Here is a 13,082-nt window from a genome sequence, read left to right on the forward strand (position 1 = left end):
ATTAAGTGAGTAAGAAAAAATTCATGAAAAAAACAGTCCCCAGGAGCACAAACACACCTGGGAGCAGAGGTAAGACCAACTCTTCTACTCCAAGTAACCCACCTGGTGGCCACAAGACACATAAAACACAAGTCGTCTGAGACAGGAGACTTCTGGTTTGTGCCTGTGCCCAAAACTGAACCAAACACACAGCTCTCTATACCCAGATCACATGGGGAAGAGAGCTGGACTCTCAGAAGTACAGATAATCCTGAGAGCTCAGGGGAGACCACTACGTCTGCTAATGTTCCAGGCCCAAGAGAAACCTGCCTAATGCCCTCTGCATAGGAACATGGAAGCAGTCAAAGGCAGGACCCTGCCCATACCAAGAACCGAGAGCCAGTTGCCTGGAGCACTGACACAGCTGAGAGCAGAGGTAAGACCAACTCTTCTGCTCCAAGTAACCCACCTGGAGGACTCAGGACACACAAACTTAGAGGCAGCTCTCTGTTCCCAAGTCTGACTGAAAGAAAACAGATCTACAGGAGTGCTGACACACAGACTTACAGGACAGTCAAGCCACTGTCATAGACAGCCAGACAAGCTAACACCAGAGACAACCTGATGGCAAGAGGCAAGTACAGGAACATAAGCAACAGAAACCAAGATGACTTGGCATCATCAGAGCCCAGCTTTCCCACCACAGCAAATACTGAATATCCAAACACATAGGAAAAGCAAGATTTGGATTTAATCATGATGATGTAGACGACTTTAAAAAAGGCATAAATAACTCCTGTAAAGAAATACAGGACGACACAGGTAAACAAATAGAAGCCCTTAAAGAGGAAACATGAAAATCCCTTAAAGAATTACAGGAAAACACAACCAAACAAGTGAGGGAATTGAACAAAACCATCGAGGACTTTAAAATGGAAATAGAAACAATAAAGAAAGCACAAAGGGAGACAAGTGTGGAGATAGAAAACCTAGGAAAGAAATCAGAAGTCAGATGCAAGCATCACCAACAGAATACAAGAGATAGAAGAGAGAATCTCAGGGACAAAATATACCATAGAAAACATTGACACAGCCATTAAAGATAATGTAAAATGCAGAAATCTCCTAACCGAAAACATCCAGGAAATCCAGGACACAATGAGAAGATCAAACCAAAGGGTAATAGGTATAGAAGAGAGTGAAGACTCCCAACTTAAAGGGCCAGTAAATATCTTCAACAAAATTAGAAGAAAACTTTCCTAACCTAAAGAAAGAGATACCCATAAACATACAAGAAGCCTACAGAACTCCAAACAGATTGGACCAGAAAAGAAATTCCTCCTGTCACATAATAGTCAAAACACCAAATGCACAAAACAAAGAAAGAATATTAAAACCAGTAAGGGAAAGATGTAAAGTGACATATAAAGGCAGACCTATAAAAATTACACCAAACTTATCACCAGAGACTATGAAAGAACATTCTGGGCAGAAATCATACAGACCCTAAGAGAACACAAATGCCAGCCCAGGCTATTATATTCAGTAAAACAGTCCATTAATATAGATTGAGAAACCAAGATATTCTATGACAAAATCAAATTTCCACAAATCCAACCTTAAAAAGGATAATAGATGGAAAACTCCAACACAAGGAGGGAAACTACACCCTATAAAAAACAAGAAAGTAATCTTCTTGCAACAAAACCAAAAGAAGACACACAAACATAATTCCACCTCCAACAACAAAAATAATAGGAAACAACAATCACTATTTGTTAATATCTCTTAACATTAATGGACTCAATTCCCCAATAAAAAGATCTAGGCTAACAGACTGGATACACAAAGAGGACCCAATATTTTGCTGCAAACAGGAAACACACCTCAATGACGAAGACAGACACTACCTCAGAGTAAAAGGCTGCAAATTTTTTTCCAGGCAAATGGTCTGAAGAAACAAGCTGGAGTAGGCACTCTAATATCAAATAAAATCGACTTTCAACAAAAAGTTATCAAAAAAGATAACAAAGGACAGGACACTTCATATTCATCAAAGGAAAAATCCATCAAGATGAACTCTCAATCCTAAATATCTATGCTCCAAATGCAAGGGCACCTACATTCATAAAAGAAATCTTACTAAAGCTCAAAGCACACATTTCACCTAACACAATAATAGTGGGAGATTTCAACACCCCACTCTCATCAGAAGACAGATCAGGGGAACACAAACTAAACAGAGACACAGAGAAACTAACAGAATGAGCCAAATGGATTTAACAGATATTTATAGAACATTCTATCCTAAAACAAGAGAATATACCTTCATCTCAGCACCTCATGGTACCTTCTCCAAAATTGACCATATAATTGATCACAAAATAGGCCTCAACAGATAAAAGAAGATTGAAATAATCTCATGAATCCTATAAGATCACCACAGACTAAGGCTGGTCTTCAATAACAACAATACTAAAGAAAGGCCACATACACATGGAAGTTGAACAATGATCTACTCCGTGATAACTTGGTCAAGGAAGAAATAAAGAAAGAAATTAAAGACTTTTATAATTTATAATTTAATAAAAATGAAGCCATAACATACTCAAACTTATGGGACACAAAAAGGAAAATTCATAGCTCTGAGTACCCCCAAAAATAAATTGGAGAGAGCATAAATTAGCAACTTGACAGCACACCTAAAAGCTCTAGAACAAAAGAAGTAAATACACCCAAGAGGAGTAGAAGGCAGGAAATGATCAAACTCAGGACTGAAATAAACCAAGTAGAAACAAAAAGAACTATACAAAGAATCAACGAAACCAGGAGCTGGTTCTTTAAGAAAATCAACAAGATAGATAAACCCTTAGCCAGATTAACCAGAGGGCAGAGATAGTATCTAAATTAACAAAATCAGAAATTGAAAAGGGAGACATAACAACAGAATTCAAAAAATCATCATATCATACCACAAAAGCCTATATTCAACAAAACTGAAAAATCTGGATGAAATGAATAATTCTCTAGACAGATACCAGGTACCAAAGTTAAATCAGGATCACATAAACCATCTAAACAGTCCCATAATTCCTAAAGAAATAGAAGCAGTTATTAAAAGTCTCCCAAACAAAAAGAACCCAGGACTAGATGGGTATAGTGCAGAATTCTACCACACTTTCATAGAAGACTACATACCAATACTGTCCAAACTATTCCACAAAATAGAAACAGACGGAGCACTACCCAATTCCTTCTATGAAATCTAATTATACCTAATTATAGTTTCCTTTTCCCAACTTCTTTTGAAATTCCTCTACCTTTCCTCCCTTAGGGATGCACACCCTTCCTGACTTGCATTAAAAAGAAATAGGAATCTCATAATGTTTTAAGCTTCTATTTTGTGCTGGACCCCATTCATAGCTAACCTTAGCTACATGTGGGTTGGATTCTCTCTCTCTCTCTCTCTCTCTCTCTCTCTCTCTCTCTCTCTCTCTCTCTCTCTCTCTCGTGTGTGTATGTGTGCCAGTGTGTGTGTGTGCCTGTGTGTGTTAGTCATGAAGAAATTACATAGGATTAACTCCTGAAAGTAAAATTGCCAAATCAAGGAATACATATATTTAATATTTATTGTATTTAAAATACTTAAATTATTACCACATACCTCTAAAAATTCTGTACTGATTCACATTCCTGGCTGTGAATTAGTGTTCTGTCCTTATTCTCTCACAGGGTTAAGTAATGCTGATCAAGGATCGAAGTGACGGGAAACTGATACAATTTGGTCAGAATTTAAAACCATGAAGTCAAAGCATTTCATTTTCCATGAGTCAAGCACTGCAAACTGACTGCACTGGCAAAGCCATTTCTGACTTAGCTTCTGGCGACACATCTTGTAGCATCCATGTGCCCGCCTTGCCTGTGGGCACTGTCCAGTATAGTTAGGTTTGCTCATCACAGCTCCCAAGGGACAAGGTCTTTACTTGATAATTTATTATTTTGCCTCGCTGTGATAGTGTTGCTTCATGATGGGCTTGTTTTTATCAAAGCATAAGATTAACTTACCACCAGTTTGTGCAAAGAGATGTTGCTTACTAAGGGTGTTCAGCAAGCATCACCGAGAATCGATGTCACCACCAAGAATTGTAGCAGATATATGTGAAGTGTTTTGATTTAAAAGACATAATTGTGCACAGAAAGACTGAAGTATGAGTGATAAGTTACAGTATAAAAACATGAGGAGTGTCTGGTAAAGCCACCTCCTTCACTTCTTTTTGGCAACCGAAGTCAGTCAGTAAGGTCTCTCTCATTTCTAGAAGAGGATAAAGAATGTGAAGGCTGTTTATCAGAATGTATCAGGGTGTCTGGAAGGTAGGAGCAGCAAGTGCAGATAAAGTCCCAGGCTTAGCCAGGCATCTTCATCCTCCTACCAATGGGCTTCATGTACTCTGGGTTGGCTACAAGTGGGAACCCCAACTTAAAACATTATAAGATGGATACTGTGTGAAATTTTTAACTGCATTTTGTAATTCTTTAGCGTGACCTCTGTAGATGACAATGCTGTGTTGCAATGTAGAAAGGTTGGACTTGACCGTAGGCTAAGCCACCCACGGAACTCAGGCTCCAAAGAGAGTAAAGGCTGTTTCTGAGCCATGACTGCAAAACTATTGAAGGAGTAATGGGAGGGATAGGCAGATACTACTTCATACAAGCAACACGGTGAAATGCTGAAGAGCTTAAGAACAAATACTGAGAGACATAGGCGAAAGGTGGCAGTGGCTTGACTCCTGACCGGTGGCAAATACAAAACAACATGGAACTGATTCTCAATGTTTCTAAAGACATAAAGACGGGAATGTCTTTTGTTTCAAGGGGAGTGTAAGTAATGGCGTGTGTGTATAATTATTGTGTGCTTTCAATTTCATGTCTTCTGCCCTGACACTAAGCTCCTGGCACGTGCTTTACTTCTTCATCAGGGGGCATACAGAAAATTATGTAGGACGAGGTGTGTCCAGGAACGTATTTACAGACATGCTCCATAGCTAGTCTGCCAGCACAGCCCCCTCTCCAGCACCAGAGGAGCTTTTTAAAACAAATAATTTATTTATCAAACGTGAAAAGGAGTTTTAGCAATAAATGATGTGCATAGACATTAAAGAACCTGATTAAATAAGATTTTATTTACTTATTATTATTGTGCATGGGTCTGAGTGATGGTGTCAATTGGTGCCTGCAGAGTGTTCCCTCCAAGGATTAAACTCAGGTCATCAGGCTTGTGCAGTACATACTTTTGCCCACTGGACCATCCCACCAGCCCCCTAAACAGGGCGAATTTTAGCTAGTTATCGTTAAAGATTCTATCCATTCATAACGAGTTGATAATAAACCAATTAGCATTAAAGGGGAAAGCTATCGTGATGCTGTCATGATGTTACAGTAGATACAAAGTGAAGACAAGGCAGGTGCCCATAAAACCAGCAAGTGAGCAAACAAAATGTAGCATGTCCAAAAGCACAAAATCGTTCATCAATAAAGGAGGGGATGCTGACGGATGTTGCATCAGGAATGAACCTCAAACTTGCTGTACTGCATAGAAGGGCAGCACGAAAGCCATCAAAAAAAGCTCCATTTCTATAAAATACCCACTCAATTCCTTAGTGCTCAATAACTCACCTATTTTCTAAAATAGATAAAGCAATTTCAAAAATACCAAACACAGGTTAGTATTTGCTGCGGTTGGTAGACTGGGCAGATGGAGCATGATAGCATGGTAATGATACAACTGTGGGGGTAACCACCGATGCTCACACGGCATTTAGGGAGCTGATCATTGTTTCTTCAACTGCCTACTAGTTGGGTAAGATGCACAAGTTGGTGAATATACTATGAATACTGAATATACAATTTAAAAAAATGAATGGCATTGTATGCCAACAATGTCTTACTAAAGCTTTTATTTAAAAAAAAAAACTAGCTGCTGAAAACTGTCTGATGCTGAAGACAGAATTTTATTCAAAGATAACAGACATAAAGAGGCTGCCAAGCTGCCTACATGAGTTAAGTCCACATCTGACCTTACACCATCGGTAGGCAGGAAATCTGCAAACTGTCACATGTGAAAGACAAGCTGTCTATTCAGAGACAGAAGCTGTTCAGACCGCAAGATCTGCACCAGATGTGGCATGGAATAGAGGACTTTGGAATCTGCCTCTTAAGGGCAAGTGAGCAATGGATGAGCAGTCAAAGCAAAACCTCACATCTACCCAAACTAGTACTCAACAGTCTGACATGGAGACAGTTTAAGAAACATACATATTAAGAAAATAAACCTTTTTTGTAAGACATAGTAAAATAATTATTCAAAACTCCATGACTGGAGGGGAAAAAAGGATGGGAGGAGAAACTCTTTCCAGAAACAGGAAAACAAACAGCAAAATAGTAAAACCAGCATAAGACTCTGCAACGATCTTGCTCCAGAAGCACCAATACAATTGTGTGCTGACAAAACACAAAATTGTACTGAACTTCCTCCACAAAGCTGCAGGTGTCGATCATTCATCTGTTTTGATGGCTAGAAGACAACTGCGCTTTCAGGCCTAAGGACAACGCCTAGCAGAAAAAACACAAGGTATTGTGGGAACTGACTAACCTTTGAAGAGACAGCCCTTCCACAGGGGTCACTCTGGTTTACACATTTAGTTCCTCCTTTTGTACATCTCCTTGGGTTTTTGCATGGACAGTGTCATCTGTGAATAGGTCATTTGGATCCTCTCTTTCAAATATATGTGTATATTGTTTTGTTTTCTTGTTTTACTGCATTGGCTACAATCTCTATAGGCAGTGACAATCAGCATCTTTATATGACTTAAAATTTCAGAGCAAAGCATGTGACTTTCAGCACAAATGACTATGCTAGCCATGTTTTCCGAAGTTACACTTAATATGTTGAAAAGGTATCCTTCTGTTTTTTATTTGCTAGAAATTTTAAGAAGGAAAAATGATGCTGCATTTTTATTGACATGCTTACAATGTGTACTGAAATTTTAGTACAGCCTTCTCCTTTAGCCTGTTGATATAGAAGGTTACATTTATTTATATATTTGTTTACTTGCAGTGTATGTGTGTGCATGTGTGCATATCTGTGTGAGTGCCTGTGAGTCCATGCATGCCATACTATGTTTGTGAACTTCCATTTCTCTCCTTTATCATTTATCTCTTTCCATCACATGTTCTGGGGGCTGACGTCATGCTGTCAGACTAGGACAGACAGCAAGTACTTTTTATCCACAAAGCTGTCTCAGAGGCTTATACTGACTTTCTTGTTAAACTAGTCCTTTATTACTGGAATAAAATACAAAATAGAATCTATGATGCATGATGAATTCTACGAGTGGATATGAGTCTCTCCCTGAGATTGTAGATTTGCCTATTTCTCCTTGCAGTGTAACTGGGTTTCACATCATTTGTGTCTGTAAGCATTTGGGGTGACAGTAATTTCTTGATTAGTTACTATTCTGAAACGATTCTCTTTATTGCTTGTTCAGGCACCAGCTTTGTCTGATATTAATACAGCCATGATAGCTTCTAAACCTACTTTTGGGATAATCTGTCTCTCCCCACCCTTTTGCTTGGGTCTCTTTGTGTCCTTTCTTCTGAATGTGTGCTCATGGAAAGAGAGTCTCCAGTAGATGGAGCATGCAGCAATCCAATTTCTTCATCCGATGTGATGATCCCTGACTTTTCTAATGCAGAAGTCGATATCTTTACACAGACGAGTTCGTATTTTTCTATTTCTAGATGCTGTTATTTCATTGTTGTTGTTGTTGTTGTTTATTTATTTAATTCTCCATTCTACTTATTCTCCGCCTTTGACAGAACTGAGTACTTTTAATTATTCCTTTATTTCTTTTATTAGATTATTAGCAAATTGTTTCTTTTTCTGACTTTTCTTAAACTTGTGGAACTTCAGCTTTAAGTAATATTGCATTGCTTTAAGTATAATGCAGGACCTTTCACAGAGCACCCTCCTTGCTTTCATGTTTTTATATGCTTTACTTTTACACACGATACAAACTCTGTAACATGGTGTTATTTTTCTACCATAAATGATCAATTATATTTTAATGAAGATTTTTAAAAGTAAGCAAAAATGTTTGCCCTTTATTTCAACTTATTAATCCCTTTGTATATATACAGGTTTTGGTGGTGGTGGTGGTGGTGGTGGTGGTGGTGGTGGTGGTTTTGGTGGTGGTGGTGGTGTTGGTGTTTTGGTGGTGGTGGTGGTGGTGGTGGTGGTTTTGGTGGTTTTGGTGGTGGTGGTGGTGGTGGTGGTGGTGGTAGTGGGGGTGGTGTTTTGTCTGTTTTTGAGATGCCCAGTATGTGACACTTTACTATAGAAGCTTAACCAAAACAGCAACGACAAAATACCAATCTAATTTTCATTTCAAAACCTACAAATATTTACTCTGCAAGGTGCCGCAGTTTACAAAACTGAAGAACTTATGAGTTCTTGCGAGGGACAGACATAAACAATTTGTGATCTTAGAATCCTGATATCTTTATTGGAATACGAGTCAAATGCATATTCTGTGGCCTTTAGCACACAATGAAAACCAACATTCTATTGATAGACCAAGTATGCACCAAGCTACAGACTAATCTATATAGAATAAGCAATGTTAGAACATGAATATTCCCATGAAGGCAAAAATATCTGTACCTTTAGGTTCATGTTAATGTCTTACAATGTTTTACAAATATCTCTCTAAGGACCTTTTATACCGCTCGCACTTAGGTCCCTATTGCTTTACTAAATTTTCTGTTATTAAATTTCTTACTTATCTCTTATGCTTATGAAGTCAAATTCATTTGTCTACTTGATTGTAGCCAGCAAACTTGTGTTTCTCTCATACATAAATGAATTCAAATTGAGTTACCCTATAACAATGCAACAATGCCTTTAATAGATACCAGAGGGTAACAAATAAAAGACCTAGGGCCACGAATCATTTTCAACTTTTGGTGTTGTTGGAGAACGAGGTTTCATAGACTTCCAAGCATTACAAGCTACTACCAATGTTTCTGTTTACCTTTTTTGCTGAATATAACACATACTTCAGTCATATAAAAAGAGCATGAGTAAACCAAGCTGGTACTCACCCCGAAGCTTTGTCCCTACTGACTACTTTTCATAGTAATGGAGGGTGTTATGGATGCTACCCAAATAGAAAAACAAACACCAAGCTCTCTCATCTGTAAATCCTTAAAACTACAATAATGATCAGCCTGGCAAGGCATACCCATGGGCATAATAGTGGCACAAATATTGTGGGAGTAACCAACTAGTTTATGCTTGGATTTAATGCACCACTTGCAACCTATATTGTTGAATCAAGAATTTATGGCTAGAGATATAAATAGGCCCTTAGGGAAGAACTTACTACTGTTAGTCTATCATATGACAATACTTTCAAATCAACTCCTAAAGACATCATTATACTCATCTATCAATGCAGCTTTCAATACTTGTCTGAGAAGCTTCTATTTGCAGTCTATGGTGATTAGCACAAAGTCACACAACTGGCGAGGTTGTAGTGAATAAGACACTTCAGAATGTTCAGCCTTAAGTGGAAGATATATACCATACTTCCTGCTTCCAAAGTTTAGGTGTCATTGTGCACCAGAGGAGCAGAAAGAGTATAAGATTCAGAGACAGTGGATAACTACAAGGAAATGGTGTCTTCTGGATACAACAAGGCAGCTGCATATATGAACTTACAGAGGCTTCTACAGCACGCTCAAAACAAGGGCAAGCCCAGGATAGACAAAATTTCATAGTAGAGTTAGAGCTAAGTATGAAGTCCCACCCCTAGATGTGGAGTTACTGGCAATTTTTAGCTGCTGGGAGAGTGAGAGACAATTTTCTCTAAGACTCCTTGGTAAGTCAAACACATGCCAATGGAAAACCACACATCTAAGAATAATTGAAATGAGAAGAATATAATACATCAAGACCAATTAAAGTAAATCCTAAAATATCTGGGTGATTTGCATTAAATTTACATTTTTGAAATAGTGATCTCAAAGTACAAATTAAAAATGATTTGTACATGCTAAAGATTATTTTAAAATCTATAATAAAAATACTAATTAAAAATTATAAACATGTCTTTGTTAATATGCAACAAAACAAGGATATACATTATTACCAGTTCTATTTAAAAGTGTGGCTCAAACGTTTAGTGTAATAAAACAACACCAATAACAGAAAAGTGAAAAAGAAATAAACTGATTCTGCAGTATAGACAGATGCTAGAATTGCAAATGTCAACTGGTTTCTTTCTTTATAGTTTTCCTGTTTTTTGAAGAGAAACCTTTCAGATTCTTGACTAATTTATGTAGTAGTAATAAATTCTCTTACCTTATATTTCTGAAAAAAATGTTTATGTAACCTTTGTCCTTTAAAATAATTTCACTGGGTATATGCATCCTATATGATGGAGTTTATGATATTCTGTTCTTTAGAGTTATTTCATTATTTCAGGGCATGTATGCCTCTTCTAATATATGTGCTACTGTCTTTATCTATTATCTTGTATATGTGAGATATATTTTCTCACTGCATGCTTATTTAATAATTCTTTTATGTGTTGTTTTAAACAATTTGCTTGGGAGAGGCTTAAGAATAATTATATTTATATTTCTCAGAATGTAGATTTTTGAATCTGTAGTTTGATTGCTCATAAAAAATTGGGGACCACCATATTTTATCTCTTCTCTTCCTTTGGAGACTACATTATGTGTTTGAGTGAGGTTATCCCACAGATCACTGACATTCTGTTAATTTTTTCTTAGTGATTTTATCTCTATGTCAAACACACCTAAACTTTGACGTCTATCACCTCATTTTCTCTCACAACAAACTTATAAATTGGGTAACACTATTACACCATTTAGAGCACCTGACATGATATTACTTGCTTAAGACTGCACTGTTACTGTAATAACCATAATATTATCCTAGGCTGTTGTATTATCCTTATCTACTGCAAGAGAGAAGACAAATAACATCTGGGGAGATGTCTGGAAACCAAATGTCATTCTCCTTATCCTGTTTGCTTCAGAGACTTGCTACTTAATACCTCTCAGAAGCAAAATCTTCTCAAATTTTCTAAGTATACTCTTAAACCCTTGTGCTTCCCTCCCCAATTTATTCCAAGTATTTCAAACTGAGTGATATCAACAATAAGCTCAAACCTCCTCTTAATACCCATTGTAGGACTCTGCTCGGGTCACAGACGAGACGACTCTAGACTCAGTACAATCTGAGGTAGGAGGTAAAAATTATTTAAAAGAATACCAAAAAGTAAGGAAAGATGAATGATTTCAAATTCCAGTCTTCTATGTACCCTGATCATAAGTTTTCTTCCCACCCAATCAAAGTGGGACAAAATGAAAATGCACACCAAGTAATGCTGGGAAGGCCATTAACTAAGCCAAATTTTGGGCTATGAACACATTGTACTGGAAAAATCAGAGCAGCAAGTTCAGGATATGATTAGTCAAGACAGGATCAAGATCTTCTCCTTAATACTTAGCTAACAAATATTCTTCTAGGCCATACCAATGTGAAAGGGTATTCAGAGTGAAAGCACAAAGTCACAGGCCTCTAGCAAGCTTACTCACCAAGAACAGGGAGCCAGACTCTAAAGACTGGGCAAACCAAAATGATGTCAGATGTCAGAAAACATTGCCTTGAAATAAGTCAAGTAACATCTGAAGTGGCATTGCCCAGCCTCTCTCCAAGCATTCTGGTGCATTGCAGGCCTGTAAGGAACCCTCAGATGAGTCTCCATGCTGCGTGTTCTCCCTAGGTGGCTTGCATGTGGTTTATAGATTACATGAGTATCTATTAACACTCATGATGATTTTTCTCAGACTACATCTCATTCTGTTTCAGGCTGTTCTCGATTCTTCTGCCTTAGCCTCCCAAGCTCTGGAATTAAAGGTGTGTATCAATGTGTTTGATTTTTTTATGTTGAAATTTAATACTCATTTTGAAAAACTGAAGTGAAACCACATGAGAACTGTAAGTGGCAATTATCGCTCTCTCCTTAACAATGAAATAATCTATGCAATTAGTGTATTGGTAAGCTGCTGGGTTTATCTGAAGTATGGGATGAGAACAAAGGTCACTTTGAATAGGTCTGTTTCTTCTAAATTTGTCTCAAAACGACTATGGAAAAGGTAACTATAAGATATATATTTATTTGGCTTCAGATTAGAACTGTGAGCCAAAATTAACGATCCGGTCAGATAGTTTTCAATTATAATCACAAATATCTGAAATAACAAATTGAGAGCAGAAAATGTTATTTTTTTTTTACTCCAACAGTTTCTAAAGTGTCAGTCCATGACTAGTTGACCCCACTGCATTGGGGCTTGTGGCAAGGAAGTCCACCATATTAGGACTTATAATAGGAAAAGCTTCTTATCAAGCAGCAGCCAGAAAGCAAAAGAGAAAGAGAAGAAGGAACTGTGCTCCTAATATTCCTTTCAAAAGCCTGCCCTCCAGTTGCCTAAGTTCTTCTCACCAGCCCCCACTTTTATAAGGTTCTACCTTTTCTAACAGCACCACAGGCTTATGACCAAGCCTTTTGACATGTGGATTTCAAGGGCTTCCAAGCCTAGGCAATCTCTTTTCTTTCTACTCAGTCTATGATATTAGGTTATTAGCAAGAACTCACTACGCTCTCCAACTCATATCCTTCTCTCCTTGGTTTTGTAACCTGGAGATGCTACCTAATCCAATAACGTCATCGGGCTGCTTTGCTCCCTGGCACCATGTAGCTTCACCTAAGCAGAGGACAATGGCAGATGGTACCTGGATGATTTTTCATATCTCTAGTTCCCTCACTGAAGGTTGCCACTGGCTGCACGGGTACTACAGGATTAACTACATTCCAAGGGGTAGTCTTCATATTGCCTCTTTGTCTTTCACTCTGTTAATGCTCCCTGTTTGTGCCAATCTCAAGCCCAGAAGTGTCAAAGCAGTCTGCTGTTTTCAGTCATATCTCCCCATGCAGCTTACTCATGCCCTGCCC

General features: G+C 37.9%; 1 protein-coding gene across 1 annotated transcript in view; it reads left to right on the top strand.

The window, feature by feature from the left end:
- Positions 1 to 331: 331 nt before the first annotated feature.
- The window catches only part of LOC116903450 (igE-binding protein-like), a 51,385-nt gene continuing 38,634 nt past the window's right edge, over positions 332 to 13,082 (top strand). The window contains exon 1 of the mRNA XM_032906041.1: positions 332 to 415. Within this exon, the coding sequence (XP_032761932.1) occupies positions 332 to 415 (84 nt within the window). The remainder of the gene's footprint in view (positions 416 to 13,082) is intronic.

This window comes from Rattus rattus, chromosome 1, assembly GCF_011064425.1.
Source record: "Rattus rattus isolate New Zealand chromosome 1, Rrattus_CSIRO_v1, whole genome shotgun sequence".
Classification (NCBI taxonomy): Eukaryota; Metazoa; Chordata; class Mammalia; order Rodentia; family Muridae; genus Rattus; species Rattus rattus.